The sequence below is a fragment of the Synchiropus splendidus genome, chromosome 9 (genome assembly GCF_027744825.2).
Source record: "Synchiropus splendidus isolate RoL2022-P1 chromosome 9, RoL_Sspl_1.0, whole genome shotgun sequence".
Lineage (NCBI taxonomy): Eukaryota > Metazoa > Chordata > Actinopteri > Syngnathiformes > Callionymidae > Synchiropus > Synchiropus splendidus.
This window is the reverse complement of record NC_071342.1, coordinates 11,208,038-11,230,507: the sequence shown is the minus strand read 5'-3', so window position 1 is coordinate 11,230,507 and position 22,470 is coordinate 11,208,038. Positions and strand designations below refer to the sequence as shown.

The window sequence follows — 22,470 nt, the reverse complement described above, 5'->3', positions numbered from 1 at the left end:
AGTTTAATAATCATTTCAGTTCCAAACATGCTACTTGACTCCACCATGCTAACGGCTAATGTTTTAGTTATTCAGCAAATTATTTTCACCCTTTGCCAACAGTTTACGTTATATACATCCAGTCGACCAAGGCTTGACCTCTTATTTGTCTTTGTAATTTCTGAAAGTATGTTGTGTGTGTGTGTGTGTGTGTGTGTGTGTGTGTGTGTGTGTGTGTGTGTGTGTGTGTGTGTGTGTGTGTGTGTGTGTGTGTGTGTGTGTGTGTGTGTGTGTCCCAAAGCATTAAAACTGAGCAAACATTAGCCGTTAGCATGGTGGTGTCAAGTAGCATGTTTGGAATCGAAATATATATATATATATATATATATATATATATATATATATATATATATATATATATATATATATATATATATATATATAAAATAGATAGATTGCAAAAAAAGTGCCTGCAACAAAAGTTCTGACATGCAATAAGGGATCAGGTTATTTGTCAATCCATAGATTGTGCATGTCAAACAGCCGTGTGTTCTGATACATTTATAATTGACCTTGCACATGTACTGGTGTGGGCTCCTGGAAGGTTCCGTGGGTCATCCAAGCGTTAACAGGATCAGCGCTCTATCCCCGATGAAAAAAAGTATTATGAAAGGCTGAAGTTCAGGCAGTGGGGGGGGAGAGAGTGGGGAGGTGCTGTCGCTTTAGACGGCTCTTGTTTATTGTCAGAGAGCATGTATTTATTTCATGCCTCCACAGATTGTGGGTAAGGGCAGAGCCAGCTCGGTTGCTGTAATTAGAGAGGTGGAGAGAAAGAGCGAGCGCGAGTGTGTTCTCCGCAGAGCCGCTTCACTCCGTCCTGTGATCCCTGAGAAGCCTTGAATCAGTCTCACCAGCGCCCACTGAGGTGTCAACTATTGGCAGACATTCAGGGCCACCGTTTATGTCAAGTTCAATTTGTCGGATGCCAGGTTAAAGGTCAAACAAAGTGCTGACGTATTGCTAGAGCACTTTTTTTTCCCCCACACCCCACTTTGTCCTCTCCTACTCGGCCCTGGGGATCCCTCCGATTTGGTTTCACTGATGTGGGGTCGGCTTTTCCTGTTGGGGTTTACCAGCCAGGGAGGGACCACCGTCCTGCCACCCAGACGCACACACAAACATCTCAATTATCTTCAAACATTTACACACGTTGACACAGACTTAATTTCTCTCACTTGGAAATCAGACTTTATTTTTTACAGTGTGGTTTACGTTGCAGTCCTTCCCCATCACAACTGTAATTCTTCACTTCCATGAATAACCTGGCTGATGTAAAAATGGATCCGGCTGAGGTTTACTTCAAACCTGAAATACAGTTTATCAACACAACACCAAGGAGCCAAACATTTCCGTGCTGCTAATTTAATCTCCAAAACCTCTTAAAATGGCTAAAAATATATCAACCAACAGCTTTCAAACATGCCGGGAGACCCTTTGGTCGCCATTCTGAGTCAAGCCTGTTTGGACCGGTCAGAAACTGAAGTGGAGCTATAAACGTGACTTTTATATATCGGAAACTACTGATGAGTCCGAGGGTTATGCTCGCTATACCATGATGATAGGTTTGACAATAGCAGCGCAGTCCTCAGCCGGGGTGGTATGGTATGTTCTCATCAGTCACGTTTGCCATGGCCACGGTCAGACTTATTTTAAAGTTGGTGGTTTGTGGCCGACATGAAAATCTGACCGTTTGAGGGAGCTTCTTAAAGACACTTGATGTCGGAATCTATTCTGGAACCTTCCTGCTGGTTACATATACACATGTTCCTCCCCTTTTTAGATGGGCTTTGAACTTAGTTATGTAAAGTCTGAATCACTTTAACGTGTGAATGTGTGTTTTATTTCATTTTTTTCATCTTTTGGTCTCACAAATTTCTCTTTTGTTTCTACTGTACCCTAGTTCCCGACTGGTCTTGCCTTGGAGACATGTTGCCTCCAATGTCACTCTTCAGTACCTATTATACTGGTAAAAGCATGCACACAAACAATAAGTTTAACAGCTCCCAAAATGAACTGCAACAGTTCAAGCTCTTCTCATGTTTTAATAGCCAAAGGTTTGAATTAAATGTAAATTCCTGAGGAAGCATGATGAGAAATTGGTAGAAAAAAGTGTCTCTTTTTTGTGACTTTATTAATACGCACAATATAATCAAGGAACTTTCATTAAGTTGGTTTAAATCCTGCTACACCTCAACACACGGTGATACATGGGCATATCTGGCATGATTTCAATAACATAGAGTTTAGCACGACATCATACAAAAGAAGCTATTTATGTATGAATGTAATTTTGAATTTATATCAAATGTTAGCTAAAACTGGCAGGTTTTAGATTTGTTCTATTACAGTTGACTTACGCAACAGAAAAAAAAAAAATCCCCCAAAGAGCTGTTTCATAATCTCAGTTGATGTTTTATGTCTTCGTGGTAAGTTTAATTTCATGTTGATCCTACTGTTGTTTAAGGTTTCACAGGTGAAAGGAGTGCATCGTCTCTCAAATAATGCCATCAAAATCTCAACGCTTCTGTTAAGATGCCCGGCCAACTTCTGAGTAGCGTGCGGCATCTCTCATAATTGCAGGCTCGGATCTGTGTTGTAACAGTCCAATAAAGCCATGTTACATATGTGAGAGACAGCGGAGAAAGGGGGAGGGAGGAGGGAGGGATGCAAGGCGAAGGAGGGAAGAAGAGAGCACTAACTAAGGAGGGCATTTAGTAGACTCACGCCTTCACTCGGTCACTTTCTCTGACCAGCGACTTCCAGGACTGCAAACACCCGCTGCTTGCCAGGTGAGTAAACACCACTTTAGCTTCATTAGATGTTTATACATTTCTCACTTTTGACTTTTTCATTCAGACACTCTGTGTTCTCATGCCTGCATCAGTGTGCAACAGGTGTATTTTACAACTCTTACAAAATTCAGTGCACCCATCAGATGGTCTGATATTTTCTGTTTCAAGAATGTTTAAATTAAAGCTCAGTGGTTGCTGCTCTGTCACAAAGTTCCTGCTCCGCTGTGACACTTCACAGTTCACCTCCACTTGCCTGCTGCTGTCTGGTTTGCTCCCCCGGAGGGATAATTCATGTGCACTGCAAAACAGAAATGTGCTGTTATAACTCTAATTATATGATTACAAAGAATGCTAAACATTCAATTTATGTCTTTGGGCTGCGCTTGCATCAGCAGGGCAAACATTAGTCATCTGTACAGTGAGATATTGAAGCTTTTATTCTGAAACCATGGTGATTATTAAATAGATTTGTCCAACTTTTGTCAGCATTTTTGTCAGCAAGCAGGTGATTCTGATGTCCATATTTGTTTCTCTGAATGTTCCTGATTATTGAAGCTTGAGTTGTGTTACTAAGATAAAAGTCAGTTAAATAAGAATTCGAAGTTGGCACTTTATTTTATGAATGCTAACAGTTGCTGGTCAAACTATCATGCTAGCATTATCTATCCAACTAAAATAATTCTTACCATTAGGATTGGAGGGCGACGTCATTTCCTAAATGATTCTATTCTACTCTATTCTCTTTTAGAAGTACATGCATGAAAACATATCTATTCAATCTACTCGACAATAAAATATTGCTTGATCAATAAGAAGTGAGTTTCCTTGCCTCAGCAACAAAAGAATAAGGGCTTTTTTTGTGGTGTTTTCACATGAAATCATGTGTACTATTCACTCTTTCTTTCAGCTCAACCATTATGGCCTACAACCCCCGCTTGAGCTGCGTCCTCCTCTTGTTGGTCTCCCTCCTCTGTCCTGCTCTTGGAGAACCTCAACGGACGACAGCATCTCAACGCAGGTCAACACGCGCCCCGGCCGCCAAGGTGCGCTTGGCAGGAAGCTTTTCGCGTCAGCCGCACGAAGGCCGTGTGGAGGTGCTGCACAATAACACCTGGGGGACGGTGTGTGACGATGAAGTGGATATCAAACTGGCCAATGTGGTGTGTCGAGAGCTGGGCTTCCAGGGAGGCATAACGTGGGCACACAGCGCCAAGTATGGAGAAGGAGAAGGTGAGGAGCTCCTGTCGGCTGGTTGATTTTGACTGGTGGATATTGGGTTACATCAGCTGGAAAAAGGAGAAATGTGGTGCTTAAGGTGAAGAAAGAGGCTGTCGTCCATTTATCTACAGAGGTGGTGTTATTATTATATTATATTAGTAGTTTAGTCATCATCCGGGGAGTCAGAGAAGAGCAGCTCTGTATCCTCAAAGAGTCAATGTGGCTGCTCTTTTTGAAGGTTTTTCAAAAACATTTAAATGGTGGTGAGTCACGGAGCTGACCCAGGATCAGACTAGGTGTGAGGACACTAAACTCTTTCAGGTGTCAAACCTGAAAACAGATAAGGTTGGACCTTAAAGTCTGAAAGCCAAATCCAGACGTAACATTTGATAAGAGTCAACAGTCTCCATGGCAGCAAACCATGTTGGATCACTTCGCACAACCTGCCTCTTCTTGTCTAACAACCGAGTAAGTACGAGGCTTCTTGAAAAGGCTACCAATTAAGAGTCCCAAAAATAACTGACATCATAAAGCGACAAAGATATCTTGTTGTGGAATTGCCGTCTACATCTCATTAAGGCCGCCTTGAAGGCTGCTAAAGCAAATATACAGCTCGAAAAGGGCCATTTGTTTGAGAATAATGACAGCATTGGCGTGCCAGAGTTGTGTAAGGCTTGCTGTGGTTTATGGGCATTCTTTACTGCTACTTTTAAATCCAAATTAAAGAGAAGGGTGAGTGGATTCGAGGAGCTGGATCTATTTCACCCTGTCTTGTAAAGTACTCTGTTTCTGTTGCGACAAAGGTGCAACCCTCAAATCAACCTGACAGTAAAAGTCAATGACCAGGAGTTAAAGATGCTCTTGTTTAAGTCAAGTGTGTGTGTTAAATCTGGCTTTCAAATACAATGTTGTCTGCTGTTCTTGTCCTTAGGTCCGATATGGATGGACAATGTGCGCTGTGACGGCACTGAGAAGTCTTTGAAAGACTGCAAGCACAACGGTTGGGGGGTCAATGACTGCAAACACTCGGAAGATTTGGGGGTGGTGTGCACATCGGAGCGCAGGCTGGATCAGTCGGCCAGTCGAGGCCACGCAACACTGAGAGCCAACGGCAGCCCTGCACCGCAGTGGCAGGGTGTTGTTGCCACCCGCAGACACCCGGGATACGGCTATCACGGAAACGCACACTCATTCGAGATCCCCACAATGTACAGGCATTACTACCCGGTACGGAAGCTTCTGTCATGTCCAACTGAACTTGGGTTTTTGTAATTGAACACAATATTGTTACAGGTCAACAGCAAAGTGAGAATCGAAGAGGTCCGACTGCGGCCCATCCTGATGGCCACCAAAAAGAGGACCCTGAACACGGAAGGCGTGGTCGAAGTGAAGCACGCAGGGCGGTGGAGGCAGGTGTGCGACTTGGGTTGGAGTCTCAACAGCAGCAGAGTAGTGTGTGGGATGCTGGGTTTTCCAGAGGCGACACAACACAACGTGAAGATGTACAAGTGAGTACAAATCTTCAGCCTTTTTAAAATCAACGCAGTACTTGACCCGTCTGTTAAAGAGCGATTGAAAAAAACGCTGAATTTTTATTTGTGAGCCTGTTAAGAATAAAAAACAGAATCTGTTTTAGCCTTTTTTTTTATCAGGCTTATCTACCTTCTCCAGCCACATTTCCTCTTGCTCACTTTCTACCGCTGCTCTGCTGTGCCTCTGCTCCAGGATGATGATAAAAGGATCCATGTCCCCCCTCAACAGCCCTTTCTTTATACCTCTCCTGAGGCAAATTAACTCGGCTCACCTCATTGCTTCTCGCTCACTTTCTCTCCCTGTCGTTTGGCTGATGTTATCTTCACCTCACCTCTCTCAGACAAACAGCCTCACTTTTACTTTTAGATTCCCTTGTGGAGGTGTAATACCGCTTTTGATTGTGTTTTAACTGACCCATCCATACTGCAGCGCCGCAGACAGCGTGACAAGGGTCTTTATGAGGTGACACATCTTCACTGGCAGAGTGCAGGCTGCGGTCTGTGAAGTGCGTCTTTACTTTTATAGCCATCAACAACGTGGAATTGGGTTTAGTGCGTGAATCAAGCGACATATGTTGTGGAATGTAACAAGCATAATGAGCCGTACAGGAACAATACAGGTCTGAGTCAGATCAATTTCCTTTCCAAACTCACTGAGAGCAGTTTTCCCGCCGATTTGTGCATCTTGGCCTGATTGGAACATCAAGCTAGCAGGACACCTGAGTATACTTGGTTATCAGAAGTACAGTCATATTGGCAGTATGCTTTTGGAGTAATTTTAGGGGAGAAAATATAAATATTGCATCAACATTGCACCAAGTACTGTGACATTCCGATATCACAATACTTAATTGTGTGTTAGTTTAGGTTATCTATATTGAAATCTAATACAAAAATACTTGGATATGCTGCCACATATTCAATAATGAACTGTTACTTTTTCGCAGTGGGGTTATTTTGTTAAACTGTTAAAGTCCACCTGGACTGACATCATCACAATAAACTTGTTTTCATGCACATAATATTGTACTGCATTATCTGATTTTCCCTTTAAAATAATGCTTATCATTACAATGTATTGCTGAACTTGCAGTATCACATATATCGCAATGTATCGGGATATGTATTGTATCACAAGATGCCTGCCGATACATTGGCTTAGAGTAATTGCAAAGCAGCTGTTTGAATAATTTACCGCAGTTGAGATTGATTGAAGGGGAATAAAAGGACTATAAGAATGTACTCTTGCTTCAAATTCATATTGAGTTTCTTCCCTTAAATCATAACTTATAGGTTCTTTGCCTTAAGATATACACTTTGTGTCTTTTAAACAGCATCAGGTAGCTTCACCTCTAAAGTGCCTGAACAAGTCAGAGCTACTGAAGTCCATGGCATGTTCAGCCTGACCTTGGTAACCTGCAGCAAACACAAGAAGCACCAATGGTACGGAAAACAAACAAACTCACTGACTCAAAAAAAATAAATCCCTGTAATTTCTGAATACTTGTCTGATTGTTCAAAATTGGTGCAATTCTTAAAACACGACATTAAAGCTCACACGTGCAATGAAAACTGCCTAAGTAGTGTTAAATAACAAGGGCTCAACACGTTGGCTTCCCTCAGCTCAAGTCGGGACCATTTGGAACGTGCCGCTGCTCATTTTAGGTGATTCACAGTTTTGCTATTTCATTCCGCTCTTGGCCAGCGGTCGTCTGACTCAACCAGCCTGGCCGCAGCATCTGTTCTGCACTGAAGGTGCTGGATTTCTTCTGCTCAAATATACTTGTTTTTATAGACCTTTATAAGTTTTATTTACCCGGTCAACTCATCCTGTTCGGATGAAATAAACTGGAATTAGTGCCTTGACCTTGAAGTGAGTAATAGGAACTCATGACATCCTTGAGTGCCTTTTTATGATGCAGTATTAAAAATAAAAGCGTGGCAGAATGAGCTTTTTCATTTTGCTTAATTATAATTTTGGGTTGTTTTAAGCTTAAAGATGCTGATATTACTGCCTGTTTTGAGGTGATACGCAAACCTGAATGATGGTCAGGAAACAAATTCTATTTTGTTTAACTTTACTCCTAATACTGAGTGCCAAGTTTTCAGGGGAGAAATAGAGTCTGGGTGTCAAAGACAAGCAGGCAATGGGACACAATTTTACAGTTGTTCAAAGTTGTTGTCTGAACAAAATGTATACTTACCGGATAGTTAATAACTGGCAAACATACTGCTCCGCCTCTACTCAGACTCATAACCTCAACAAGCAACAGCGTCCATATCTTTCATTGAATTTCCTCCATGAATCCATTCTTTCCTATCCAAGGTTGACAGGGTTGAGCTTGGTACTTGGTCGTCTTCGTGGGTCACCAAATCAACTTGGGCATTTTGGATTAGTGTTGGGTTTCATTTTGAATTCAATGCTACATTAAGGGCTCTGAGAATTCACAAAATTCAGACTTGAATTTGAGATTTTTATGATGGAGGTTGAACTACCTGCTTGATCTGCTGATGGAACTTAAATTACATGGATTTATGACCAAGTAAATTTAACAGGAAAAAAAGAAGAGCAATTTTATAGATTAATCACAGCAGTGTGCAGACAGATTCTGACCGTCTGTTTTTTATTTATTTTTTTAAACCTCTCATACCCTCCAATCTGTGGTTAGAATGGAGAGGAGTCCGACGTGTATTTGAGCCAAAGTTTATAATAGTAAGGCAGTCCTCTGGACAGAGCCAAGATATTTTAAACAGAACAAGTATTCGACTTGAACGTTCATTTCTAAATAGAAATAACTTCATTTGAAAGACATAAAATAGTGTGTATTTTTTAAATAATGTGCCACTAATTGTAAAGTTCTATCTTAAACCTCATGGAAACATGTTGTTCTCCCTTCCTTGGCTCTGGAGTGCCGTCTTGCTGCAGCTTGGCTGTGCTATATCTAAACCATACTGATGTATTTGTTTCCAAATTTGTACCCATTTCGAACAGATGCGACCAGTGTTTGCTCTTTCTCAATATGTTTTTCACTGGCTTCACGGGGCGAACACGCCTCGGCGTCATGAACACCAATAATTTACTCAAGTAATTTTAGAATATTTGGTTACTTAAATCTGGATAGAACTCGATCTCTGTTGTGGCGTTTGCTAGGAGATGTGAGGAGGGGCATACTTCAGTGGAAACGCTTCCTTGTAACATTTCAAAGCTCAAGATTGGATGGCACCGTTTGGCCAAATTTAGCCGCCGACACACCCCCTTGTTTCTGATCTCTCTCAGTCCATTCTTAGAAATCCTGGCCATGTCTCACTGCCGACTGTGTCTTTTGGATGAGACTCTGAAGATGCTGAAATTACAGGTTGGTCAGTAGTGAGGCTCTCCAGGGTTTCTGCTGAGAGTGAAATACACCCCCAATTATGGCGGGGAGGGAAAACGAGAGACAAGGAGGAGGAAGATAGAAGGAGGAGATGGAGTGCCAGAGAGAGAGTCGGATTTTTGCTGGCTCCTGTGAAATATGGCCAATTACGACTGCAGTTAGCCGTGTGGGTCGCTGTGTCAGCAACTGTCTGTCTTTCACTGTCACTGTAGTGATTTGGGGACCAATACTGCTATTTAATGCTTGATTATGTCTCAGCCGCATATTTTTTTACGATGAAGATGAAAACTCCTGGACTTTATGTGATGTTTTATTCGACCCTGCGTTGTCTTTCTTCTGTGACCTCGTCCCGTCATTTTATTTTTATACATGCAAGTGAATGCCAAAGCTAGTGGCCAGGAACAGAGATCTAACATGACCATGACAGCAACCATCAGAGACTTGGATCAGAGTTGATCCTCTCTTCTTAATAGCATCTTGTTCAGGTTCATTGTTTCGACACCCAAAAACATACGTCTCTGGTTATTTGTGGCTCCTAGCAGTTGCATGTCACTGTCTGTACTACATAACGCTGCTGACTGGTCTGTGTTGAGGTCACAAACAAGTCACAGACATGGGAAAATGTGCGTCTCCTCAATGACTTCTTACTACTCACCCACATTTAACTTCTTCTCAAGTGCTTTTCAAGACAAATAATTAAGTATGAAATTCTTGTCACAGTTTACAGCTTTTTTTTCACCCCAGCCTGAATCAAGCACAGTTGCTTTATGGGATTTTCTGCCTTGTTAAAGCTGTCATATAAAGGCGCTACTGTAAAAGCAAAGAGATTTACAGATGGCTGCAGATGACATGGAGATTCTGAGAACATCATCCCAGGATTATGTTTAAAAGGTCAGAGCTTTTTGGGGTATTTTTCTACCACAGGCGGATATTTTATTTGAGAAGGATGTGAGTTACTTTGGACCAGTCAAGACTAACAAATTTGGGATTTTCGGAAAGTGTGCAGTCAGCAGTTCAACGAGAAATCGCCAGTGACAATGCTTCTCTTGATTCCAATCTTGAGTTTGTTTGTATGTGTCATGACTTTTACTGGAGTTTCATGCTAGAAATACAAATATTTGCCGTCCTTTCCGCGCACTCCCTGTCTTTGTACATGTTTGGTTCCTTAATTGGTGGATTGGTTAAATTAGTTTTTTAGCTAAGTGTCTTGGGTGTGACAAATGGAAAGACACACGTAATGATGCAATTTATATCCCAACATTCAAGGGCTGAAGAAGACAGCGCTCATACTAAGACACATTTTCGTATTGATACTGAAAAAATATATAAACATATTGGAGGTAATGGTTATTGACCAACCCGACCTTATGTTTTTGATCTGCTGTTTTGAAACATGCTGACGACAACTTTGTCTTTTCAACCTTGTCTTTACACATTTATTCTGCCAGAGCAAATAGTTATTTTGTGACCTGACTATTGATCAGCTGATTGCACTGACATCCCCTCGCACTGGAGACGTTTTTACTTAGTTTTTATCTGATTTACATGGGACATTTCAATGTCAGTTTCCCAAAGCAAATTGGACCCGTTATCAGAGACATGATCAAACATCTAAACATTGAGTGTTGGCTGTATTTTGGGCAGAATTATTTCCAAGATGCTGAGTCCAGATCCTCGTGTGTATTTTGTGGTTTCACTGTGTGCCGTCTTTGCTGGCAACACAGAAGGCTTCCCTCTCCGCCGCTCACTGAAGTCAGCCACAGTTTCAAAGCACGCTTCTCTTTTTGCATTTCTTAGACATGCGACCAGTTTCTATTTGTGCACGGTGTTTGTTTGAACTTCGTTTCCGAGAAATGTCGTACATCACTGATGTTCAGTGCAGCATTTTTTTTTTTTTTTTTTTCTTCCCCATTTAGTGGCTGCGGAGGTCATAAACATGGTTCAAAATATCCAGTACATTTGTGGAATGAAGCTCATGTTTGTTCGATTATTGGAGGATGGTTTCACAAACCTGTACCATTGAATTAAATCTTGAAAAATTTACCTGGCACCTCATTCAACAACACACATTCACTTTTCTTTCAGTGTTATATGACTAACCTCAACCATCTGTTTTTTGTTTGCAGGAAAATATGGGACACCAAGGTAGTAGATCCATCAACAAGGTAAAAAAAAATGGTGTGATGCTTGTTGTTAATTTAAAATTTGCCTGAAATAATTGAATTGTTTTGCAGGCTGAGTCTGATGGCAAAGAAAAAGGGATTCTGGGTAGAGAAAGTCAACTGCCTCGGCTCTGAAAACAGCCTCTCGGAATGCCAAGCTCAGCTCTCAATCCCCCGTAGCCCGGTGCCATGTAAAAATGGCAGGCATGCCGTGGTCAAATGTGTTCCGGGGCCTCAGTTTGCCAGGATCTCCTCCGGGAGACCCCAAGCTCCTCATCCAGTGGTGGTAAGGATCCCAAACATTGATGCTCATGGAGAAATAACCAGCATGTTGTAATATTGTTGTCGTCTTGGGGTGCAGCCGGTGCGTCTGAAGGCCGGACCCAGGCTCGGTGAAGGCCGTGTGGAGGTGCTTCGTGATGGAAAGTGGGGGACAATCGTGGACCACTTGTGGGACAGACCTGCCGCCAGTGTGGTGTGCAGAGAGCTGGGGTTTGGAACAGCCAAGGATGCCCTGCAGGGGGCCTTTTTTGGACAAGGTATGAACAAAATTTCAGACCCACTTGTTGTTTTGCTGTATTTGAAAAGTAAACCTAATTTTCACTGAGGTGATTATGCAATGTTCATTTTTGGCTTCTGCAACGAGAGGACTGTTTGGCACATAGCTGTAATATTCCCTTTGAAGCTGCGCTGATTGAAATATTTCCAGCTGTGATTATGTATGACTTGTGCCAAAACGATGGCTGCCCCAATATGCTGAAAAAGTCTGCTGCCCCCCCCTCCCCTCCAAGATTTGATCGTCGCAGTTATGATGAGGTTCTGGTTCAGTCCACATCCAGCTGTGCGTACGATGCTCCCACCCAAACAAGTCATGAGATTGGTTTCTTTTTGTAGGGCGTACTCTGTACTCATGCTCATCATGTAGATATTCAGGATGGCAAGCGATGCGTTCAAATATTCTGCAAAGGGAGGGTATCTAAATCAGCTGTCATGCCACCATTTCATTTGCATTGAAGACAATGAAATAGGCGTAAATAAAGTTGAGATGAAGCTGGGGGCATTGGGTTTCCATGTTGAGGGAGCTTGTCATTTAGCAAGTAATTTAATTGTGATGTGCTGGTTGCAGAGTCTCGTAAATGCATTTGTTTGTTATGTAGATGCTAAAGATTAAGGGACATAATCTTGTGCTATAAAATAAGGATTTAGTTCTCCACAGCAGATTTGGCCTTTCGTTCCAGTCAAAGATAAATCGACTTGTGATACTCATATCTGCCTGACTGCAAAAACATTTCTGTACACCGTGCAATTTGATCATACTTCGCTGTGTCACAACATCGATTACTTTACTAGACATCTCAAATGGAAACCATACAATTCTCCTTAAATAAGCGTAATGCTGACTCAGCTTTTGCTCTATGAAGCCAAACAATATATCTTTTACATATGTGATGTGGCTCTGACAAACATTTTGCTTTGATCGCTCTCCAGTCTGAAAATCTAGATTTCCTTTGCTGTGTGTCGCCCCTCACACACAGACACACTTGAACTGCTGCCTTTGTGGGGACATGTCATTGACTTTTAGGCTTTCCGCAGCCTCTCACCCTAAACCTAACTATCCAAAACAAGTGGCTAACCTTAACCAGGGCTCTTAGCCAAACGTAAACCTAATTATATTGACCTAGTTATTTTTAAGTTTTAATTTGAAAAATTAATAAGCAAAAATGTCCCGACAATACAAATGTCCTCAGAAGTTGGCATGTTTCCAAAGAATGGTCCCTACAAGTATGGCTAAACCAGTTAGACACACAAACACACACACACAATCCGGGCCTTCTGTATACTTCTGCAGGAAAGCCACACTTCAAAGAGTCCTCTCAACTTCCCTTCTATAACTTGCCGTCTGTAAGACATTTGACTGTGACATGTAATTTCCATGTGCTTGACGGGCCACATAAACACAGGTCTATACATTGCTGTGGGGCTAAATTAGGCTCTTTGATAGAGCAGGCCTTCACTTGGAAAGCAGTTATGTGGAATTATTGTTTTAATTGTAGAGGTACACACTAAGCCAGAATAATCAGAATCTGATAAGGGGTGTGGTCCTGTCGCAGGAAATTGTCTAAGAAAGACTAATGTTTGGGTTTTCTTTCAGTGGAAACTACTCCTGGAAAGAAAAACACAATAAATACCACATTAATGTGCCCCGGAGGGAGAAAAGTGTATCCACCAGCTAACTATTTGTGCTATTTTCAACAAGCCGACAACCACATTTCCATCATCTATACTTAGTTTTTATCAGTCACTGGCATCAACCGTGACACCATGCTTGAATCAAATGACATACTGTTTCAATTTTATTTTAGTCAGCTAATGTGCGGGCAAAAATGTTTCAACAAATGATCATAGTTATGAATCCAAAAAGTTTGGAGGTTTAGACAAGGTTTGAGAGGACATGTTGGAATAAGACTGCTGGAGAGGGAGCTACCTGGTAAAAGGATATGAGGACATTATTCAATGAGGTCCATGGATGATGTGTATAAAAGGATTCTGCAATGATGAAGGTGGATGAGCCTCAAGCATCCACTTGCTCTGACAAATGCGGGAAGAAGACAACCCAGTGTATCATAACCTTTGTTGTTTCCATCTACATCTTTAGCAACTGTGCAGTGTGCAATTTCAAGCATGTTCAGTATACATGAACTTTACACCAATGAGATGTGTTTTTTGTGTGTGATTTTCTGACGGCAGCTTCTTGGAATTGTTCTTAGTTTATGTGGTTTCCTAACCCAAGGTTTAAATACGGTATGTGAGTGTTCATTTGAGGATCCCTCAATTGCCCCTTGTGGTGGGAACTATAGCAGATGAAGCTTGAGGCCTTTACTGTGCAGATAAGAGGGATTGTGGTTAAGATGCATGCAGTTTTAAACCAAAGGTTGTGACCATTGTGGGATGAAACCTGCAATCTAGAAAGTCCTGCAGTGCACCGATCATCTTTGACAGTTTCAATGCTCCACTTACTTCTGTACTGTTTTGAGTACGACATACTGTAGATGCTGAAGTTTATGGCAGTTGTTTGGTCTGTGTTCTCCAGTGAAACCACAGGTGTTGGAACAAGCTGCTTGCATTTGCATAACGTTACTTCATCCTTCAACGTCGCTGTTGTTTTCGCGACGTAGCAAACACAAGAGTGTTGTTTTGATGACCGAACTCTGGACGGCCTTGCTCACCCACTGCGGTAGACATTACACTGAGTTTTGTGGTTGTACATGACAATGGAAACTGAGAGTTGGTAATGAGTTGTGACAGATCATATGTAGATCGTGGCCACATTGTTTCTCGGCTCACAGGAGCATTTAGCCATGAGTGAAAGCGCTCAACAAAAACCAAAATCACAACTTCAAACATCTGCTCACTTTGTTTTGTCTTCACAGTGGCAGATGAAATACTCCATGGTTTAATGGTTTGGCTCCTTTGTGCATTATCTTTGTTTTGCTTGCGACACCACTGTGGAAAGGAGTTGGAATTGAATGCAAGATATTGTGTAAATGAGATGTCTTATCATGGAATTGTGATAAGCTCAAAAGCGTCTTTGCCAAAATGCTTCATATCTGGGTCATGAGTGAAAAGCAAGATCACAGATTGAAGTTTTCAGATGTGTCATGTCTTTGTGAGAGAAACAAAATACCTTTGGTATGTTGCAGTTTGGTAATGTCCCACCCAACCCAACCTTTTTCACCCAATCCAGGCACAGGCCCAATCCATATGAACACTGTCCAGTGTATGGGCACCGAGCGCTCCATCCTCGACTGCTACTACCAGGAGGTTCAACCGTGGACTTTCAAGCACAGCCAGGACGCCGGAGTGCGCTGCAATGTACCGAAGACTGGCACTGAGCTCACGGTATGAAAACTATTACAATATTTACCCCTTTTTTAAGGTTGCTCATGCTTCAGTTGCCTAATCCCTGTAATCTGATTGATATCTAGGTACGGTTGGCTGGCGGCAGAGTTCCATCAGAAGGTCGTGTGGAGGTGCTGATGGAGGTTGGGGGCCGTAAACGCTGGGGTTCTGTTTGTAGCGAGAACTGGGGTATTAATGAGGCCATGGTCGTGTGCCGGCAACTTGGTTTCGGATTTGCTGCCAGTGCACATCAGGTATTTTAAAGCTAGCAAGTATAAAAACATGTATTTCTTTTGACACTCCGCTACTTGTTTTAAAGGAGACCTGGTACTGGGCCGGTGATCCAAATGCCGCTGATGTGCTGTTAAGTGGAACCCACTGTGTCGGCACTGAGCTTTCTATTCAGCAGTGTCGCCGTAACAATCACGTCCACTGTCCCCGAGGAGGCGGAACCAAGTCAGCTGGGGTCACTTGCTCAGACAGTAAGGGAACCCCACCGTACCCCACAACCATCCCTTCCGCTTCAACACTAACAAAAGTTTCTCATCAAATCTAGCTGCTCCTGACCTGGTCCTTGATGCTCAGCTGGTTCAGGAGACAGCCTACTTGGAAGATCGACCTCTTCACCTCTTGACATGTGCCAATGAGGAGAACTGTCTGTCCTCCTCTGCCGCAAGAATGAACTGGCCCTATGGACATCGTCGGCTCCTGCGCTTCTCATCTCGCATCATGAATCTCGGCAAATCCGATTTCAGACCAAAAGCAACAAGGGAGAGCTGGACATGGCACCAGTGTCACAGGTAAAGGATGTTCGTGGGTGTTTCGTTTCTCTGCCGTAACCACAGTGGAAACAGTTTAAACTCTATATGTGGAATCTGGTGGTCTGCTGTGTTTTCGAGGGGCGCAATTGAGGGTTAAGTCCCTGGACACTGTGGTTTCTGGAGGCGTGTGAATATAGTTTGTCCTCTCCTTCACTAACTACTGAAGTGTGTGTAATATGAGTCACGAAATTCACCAATTGCTTGAAAGAAAAATGAAACGTGACTATCTGACTATATGTGGCGTGCCAGGCGTTCTGTGCGAAGAAAATTGAAGGACATGTCGCCTTCAGGTCCACATTGTAATTGCACGGTTGGCATGAGTTCGATGGGAGCACACAAGCTTGTCACTCCTGGTGGAAACCACTTCAAGCCGTCAGTGTTGGCTGCGTGAGATGCGTCACGGTGAGCTAGGAGTTGCCTGAAACAGTGCTGTCAGCGCTCCAGATTCATTAACCGCTGTGCGGCACGTGCCTGTGGGAATGACGGTTGAAGCAATCCATTTAGCACGGCCTGCTTGTAATACAAAGGACAGGGTTGACCGGGCAATGCTCGGGTCCGCCGCAGTTTGTTACAACAACACATCAGAACCGTGCGCATACGTTTGAAAGCCCTTCATTCACAGAGAAGGGAGTAAACACCTCGACCCAGCTGCTGCTAAAACAAGCGTCTATGAGAGGTGTTACGGTGACACCCACCTTCATGCTGAAGCCGTGAGGTCACGAGGCTAGGAGCCATAGGGAGCCAGTGTTCACCTTGTGTAAATGCACACTCTCACCTGGTCTTGTTCTCTCTGTCCTCTCAGGCACTACCACAGCATCGAGGTGTTCACGCACTACGACCTGCTGACTCTGAACGGCACGAGAGTGGCAGAGGGACATAAGGCCAGCTTCTGTCTGGAGGACACTCACTGCCCCGACGGTATGTTCACCAACATCCAGAAAATATTCGGCTGTGACAAGAAATTAACAGGCATATTTCATCATCGCAGCCGTCGAGTTTCTTACTTCATGGTTAATGTATTACATCGCTGCTGCTGTTGTTTGGTCACCCTCCATTTGCCTGTTCCATCATGGATGAAATAGCTCGTGTCAATGAGAAGCATATGTAATCTAATGCAACTCATGAAGCTAAAGGCTCTTAAAAATAACAAGGTGTGCCAACCATTAAATGAGGTTTGATGATGCGATTGGTAATGTGATCATGATGGGTCCTAGGAGTCCAGAAGCGATTCTCATGCTACAACATGGGGGACCAGGGCATCTCTGTTGGCTGCTGGGACACTTACCGACACGACATCGACTGTCAGTGGATCGACGTTACCGACGTACGACCGGGGGACTACATCTTTCAGGTGGGTACTAGGAGTAGTTAATATGCTACATAAATGGACATGTCTCAAGAAAGGTCATCGTGTTTTACAAATGAATTTACTTTTACTTTTATACTTACTCCATTTTTTTTACTAGGATGGAGATCCGTTATCTCTTGTAGGAGGCCTATTTAATTTTCTTGGGTTGTTTTATAAGGTAGTTGTCAGTGCTTGTTCAAAACATCGCATGTGCTTGTCTTTTTACAAATGAATTTGTGAGTGCGACGGATTAAAATCATCTTATAGGGTTCAATTTCACCAGCTGGCCGTGGTTTCCGTCTATTTTAGTTAAACATCCCGACCTCCTTCGTAGTCATAGGACTTAAACATGGGTCCCTGTCTGTCATCATTTTCAGTCTGGCCACTCAGTCAAGTCACTGCGGTCTCTGGGATTAAACACATGAAGCACTCGCTTCCTGTCATCCCCCATCCTTCATGACTCTGCGATCCCGCCGAGATACGCAGCTATGTTCAGATCACAGACCGGCTACAGTGTAGCCTAACGTCTAGTAATTACCACAGCAACCAACTTTCTCCGTCTCACTTCTGCTTTGTAATTACACTCCCTGTAGCAGAAGCTTTTGATTTCATTTTGCTTGTAACGGACTTTACATATTTAAACACATGTTCGGACTGGATGTATTTCGAGCCAGTTGGGAATAATTATAAAGCAGGTGAAAAGACAGGGAATCACAGGGATGGAATTTAGATAATAAGAGACAGAAATCTAAGAAGGAAAAAAAAGTTTGATGGTCAGCTATGCCCTGGTATTCGAAGAGCTTTTTTGGCAGCACTCAGCACGAGCTTTTGAACGCTGTCCAGAGAGCTGTTGAACATGATGGGAAGTTCCTGTCTGTCAATTCCTACTTTTCCTTTTTTCAGTCTGTTCTGCTTCAGTCACATAAAACCCATGGAGATAATAGTGAAGACAATGAGCGGGTAAACAAGCAGAGAAAAGCACTTGACCTCCAGATCTCTCAGAATGATTTCTTTCATGTCATTTGACTCTGTCATTTGACTCGTGAGACGGGAGTGCAGTCTAGTCTTCTGATCCTGGTGCAACTGTAGCGCTCAGCCAAGGCCTCACCTTGAACCGCCCAGCACTAATGAAACACACCAATTACCCCAAATTGACTATTACCTCACGTTGGTGAACCAGCACCTCGTGCTCCCCTTCCATTAGGAACGGCTAATTTGCCACCGAGGAATTTCTCCTGCCCTGTTTTTATTTTTTTTACAGCCACTTTCTAACCAAGCGACACATTCTGCCTCTGTACTATGCTCAACACTGCAATTTGCCTGGAAAAATTGAGAGACAGTTGTCGTGACTTCTGTCCCTCTCTGTTTTTTTGTGTGTTTTGACTTTGGGCTCCCTGTAGCTGTTTGTAACCTGTACTTAGAGAGGGTGTAGCAGTTTGCAGGGCAGCTATTAGAGAAAATGACTTCTCAGTGTTATCACCAGACCTGATTAACAGAACGCTGCTATCAGCAGTTGCAGCTGCTGTGCAAATAACACGGGAAAGTGCATGGCAACACCAGTTCCAGACGCACAAACATGCTTATGCATTAATAGTCAAATTGCATGAGCGGCAAACGTCTCAGTGCATACCTGTGTTTAGAGTGTGGCTGACTGGGGAACAAACCACGTCTCATAAATCATAACTATAAAGTTGTGTGAGAAGATGGGGGAAGAATGACTCCAGTTACCCAAGTGTAGCCTGCCTTTATTGATCCTTGTTGAGTCGCGGCATGTGCAGTGTCATAAGAAGAACCAGGGTGTGAGTCCAGCTTGTGGCAACCCTCGCAAGGTTTTGAGTTGAACCTGAGGCCCATCCACACAAGACAGTGGGGGTTAGGCTGATCTTTCGTCCACACAATACCAGCTGTCTGCATAGAAAAAGATGTGTTTTCCTGGTGGACAACCTCTTTGTGGAGGTTCTATTTTCTCTCCTGGTTGCACTGGTTCCTCCAGGAGCCCCAGGTTTCCTCACATTGCCCATAAATGTTGATAAATTGTTGTGATGCTGAAATATTATTTTTGTATTTGCAACTTGGCATCTGTCCCTAGTGCACCTCACCTCTTTCCGGAAGTAGCAGCCATAGACGTCAGACTTCATGATAGATGCGTATACATACATGCGTGCAGGCTGCGGAAATGACTTGAGAAATGATGTGAATTACTGTTGGAGAATCATTTCATTGCTTTCGTAATGTTTGCTGTCCTCCAGGTGGAAGTCAATCCTTCGATGGACATGGCTGAGTCTGACTTTATGAACAACGTGATGAGATGTCGGTGCAAGTACGACGGCCACCGAGCGTACATGTATGGATGTCATGCAGGTCAGTCCTCTTCCTGTTTCCACACAAAAGTGCTTCTGTCACAAACTCATTCTGAATAATGTCTCGAGCAGGCGATGCATACAGTGCAGAGACGGAGGACCTGTTTGAGCACCAGGGTCAAATCACCAACAACTTTGTGTAGCTGATGCATCAACGTGAGAAATAAACTGTGCTGGCTGGGCTTCATCTACCAGGGGCTCTCATGTCGTCCAAACCTGCCTGCGCCTCAGAAGACTTATACATGAAAAGAGGACAACCTGTTTAAACAGTCATCACTCCAGCAGAGACAATTCTCAAGAGAGGAGCTGCTGGTGAATAATAATTTGAGGGTGTGATATTGAGTGAAATTCTTTTTGTGTGAATGACAACTCTTCATATGTTTTTAGAATATAAATTGGTTGATAGTTTTTGTGTTTAAAACCCCCAAATCAGTGCATATAACTGAGACGGAAATATGGTTGCTCATTGGTTTTTGTCCTTCAGACTTTGATTTAGATGTTTCATTGCTTTTGTTATTTCTAAATCATGTTTTATTTTGTTAAAAAAACCATAATGCTTCTCATGATATTTCAACGAATCAAAGCACTTTATACATAAAGGTCAGTATTTTTATACTTTTCATTTCTTACCTTTTTTTGGAGCATTTTACAAGAATCACGAGACAGATATTGGGATAAAAAAGCAAGTTTCCTGCTTTCAAAAAAAGTGTGCAGGCTCTCTACAATGATGTCACCAGCAAAATAGCTGTATTTATCGAGTGTCACAAATGATTTGCGTCCCATATTTCCTTCATAAAGCTGAAATACAGAACTTTACAGATCTGAAGCTACATTTTACTACTACAGCTGCCTTCGTTTGTGGAGACCACATGTCGGTCTTCGCAGCGAAAAACATGTTTGTCTATGAGAAAGAGAAAAATATATATTCACGCTGTCTATTTTTATATGCCTGGCCTGCTAAAATGACTGGATGACTTTTTGCTGAATATGTAGCCCATGACACACTGATGTAACTGCGTATGCTTTACAACATGGAACTTGTGTTAATCCTGTCTCTCACGCCAATAATGTGTTTGATGTGTTGGGCTTATTGTTGCAGTGGAGAAACCTGTAAAGACACTTTTCCAGTGGACAGAACTTTTACGAGACATTGTGGGAAGCGACATGAAGACAAATGATTTAATAGATGTAGCAGCATGGTGTCCTGGCTGCGTGTCATGGAATTACAACTTCAGCAGTGACTTCACTTTAAACAACGCTTGCATGTGTTCTGACTTGTTGATGCCCGTGTTGACCTTCCACAACACTTGTTATGTTACTGTATGTGCTGTTTGTTATGGCCAGTTTTGCTTTATTTAATTCTTATTTAAATATGTAAATGTGAGTAACATGGTGCTTATTAGACAACAGACTACATCTCATCAACCGTCATCTATGTAAAAGCTATTGGAGTGAATGTAGCTTTCAAGGCTGTCGAAGTGTGTTTGGGTTAGACATGTGCTGAACTGATTTCCTGGAGTCCATCCACAACAACGTGCAAAACAAAGGTGTGCTCTCAGGGAATTCACCAACGTGTTGTTTTTATCTGTGACATACATTTCCTGAAACAAACTGTACTCTCATTGTGGTTGTTTGTAAGGTTAGAAAAACAAAATGAAGGGAGCTGGCTGTGTCCTCACGAAGGTTGGGATGATGTTGGACTGACTCTGGTGGAGTCAAAGTAATTACGGTTTTAGAAACATTCATCACTCATTCATCATTACTGTGAATCAATAAAACTTCATCTCATACTCAACTGTAGTTTGCATCTGGCGTCTTTCTTAAATGACCTGGTGCTCAATCTTTCTTTTCAGATCTCTTTGCTCAGGTGCTAATATAAATATGAATTATTCTTTTTTGACATTCAGACTTTTTAACGCTGAGAAAAACAACCCCCTTTATATTGTCCTTGTCTCCTGAGACGATTCTTATGAACGTAAAGAAATTATTGAATTTATTGTTATTAATTTACAAATAAATTGAATCATCTACATCTACACACTACATAACATCTCAATGTTTACAGGTGAATATCTGAAAGACTACCTTGATGCAGTGAGCTGTCTACAGAATTCCATTTATCCTGCTTCATATTGTCACATTTGATATATCATTATGTGTCTACAGCGTGGACAGTAACAAAAATAAAGAAAAAACACTGAACAAGAAGGTGTGTCCAAACTTTTGTTTTTGTTCAGTACTATATCAATACACTATTGGTGTCAATTGATTAAGATCTGTGTATGAGTGTGTGAATCTACTGTCATCTGCCTTTGAATTTTATTTGGACTTGTGTCTATAATGCTGGAATGTATATTCAAATTTTGTGCGGTGTGATGGAAGAAAATGTTGAAAAAAATGAAGAAAATATGAAAAAAGTAGTGATGTTTACAACTGGTTTAGAGTAGAATATTATTTTCTGAATGTCCCTACAAGTCCAGATGGGAAACACAATGTCCACTTGTGTCGTCCTTGTTTCCCACTGTTTCCTATTGCAAAGGCAGCTGGTGAAGTTCCAACCATGTACACCTGACAAGAATAGCAGCGGTTGTCGGAGTTAGGAATTATGAGATGGCTTCATTTTATCACGTTAAACCCACTTCCTGTTTACTGGTTATGTTTTTATTCAGGAGGCCCCACGTCACTCCACCCTCACCACCGCAGGTATGGTGTCACAATGAAGACTTTGTGTTGCCACTGAAAGACAGACCTGTCAGCACAAGCACAGAGGTGACCCCCACCCTGACGCACAAACAACTGCGCCGACGAAACAGGTTTGGCCGGCATCCCCCTTCAGGAGCAGTCTTCCATAAGTCAGACAGATATGTGATCGGGTATCTGGCATCAGATAGTCCAGTACTGTGCTTCTAAAAAACCTTCTCCAA

The 22,470-nt window shown here is 42.5% G+C and overlaps 1 protein-coding gene across 2 annotated transcripts; it reads left to right on the top strand.

Annotated features, from left to right (window-relative positions):
- The first annotated feature begins 2,508 nt into the window (after nucleotides 1-2,508).
- On the top strand, nucleotides 2,509-21,470 carry loxl4 (lysyl oxidase-like 4). 2 transcript variants are annotated; one of them, XM_053874805.1, is made up of 15 exons: nucleotides 2,509-2,828; nucleotides 3,739-4,061; nucleotides 4,981-5,276; nucleotides 5,343-5,557; nucleotides 11,082-11,120; nucleotides 11,190-11,403; nucleotides 11,479-11,656; nucleotides 14,863-15,017; nucleotides 15,104-15,271; nucleotides 15,337-15,499; nucleotides 15,574-15,817; nucleotides 16,641-16,756; nucleotides 17,053-17,189; nucleotides 19,436-19,547; nucleotides 19,619-21,470. In XM_053874805.1, the coding sequence occupies exons 2-15, from the start codon at nucleotides 3,749-3,751 to the stop codon at nucleotides 19,687-19,689; spliced, it is 2,421 nt and encodes an 806-aa protein (XP_053730780.1). In that variant the 5' UTR covers nucleotides 2,509-2,828; nucleotides 3,739-3,748; the 3' UTR covers nucleotides 19,690-21,470. The 2 variants fall into 2 exon arrangements, with proteins under 2 accessions (XP_053730780.1, XP_053730782.1); XM_053874807.1 differs by lacking the exons at nucleotides 2,509-2,828; nucleotides 3,739-4,061; nucleotides 4,981-5,276 and adding an exon at nucleotides 6,916-7,024 and having other exon boundaries at nucleotides 5,441-5,557.
- Nucleotides 21,471-22,470: the final 1,000 nt, after the last annotated feature.

Excerpts from the sequence above, each read along its gene's own strand:
- loxl4 (XM_053874805.1), top strand. The coding sequence starts at position 3,749 with ATGGCCTACAACCCCCGCTTGAGCTGCGTCCTCCTCTTGTTGGTCTCC. Across the intron at positions 4,062-4,980 it reads CAAGTATGGAGAAGGAGAAG|GTCCGATATGGATGGACAAT; the intron begins GTGAGGAGCTCC and ends TCTTGTCCTTAG. Across the intron at positions 19,548-19,618 it reads CATGTATGGATGTCATGCAG|GCGATGCATACAGTGCAGAG; the intron begins GTCAGTCCTCTT and ends TGTCTCGAGCAG.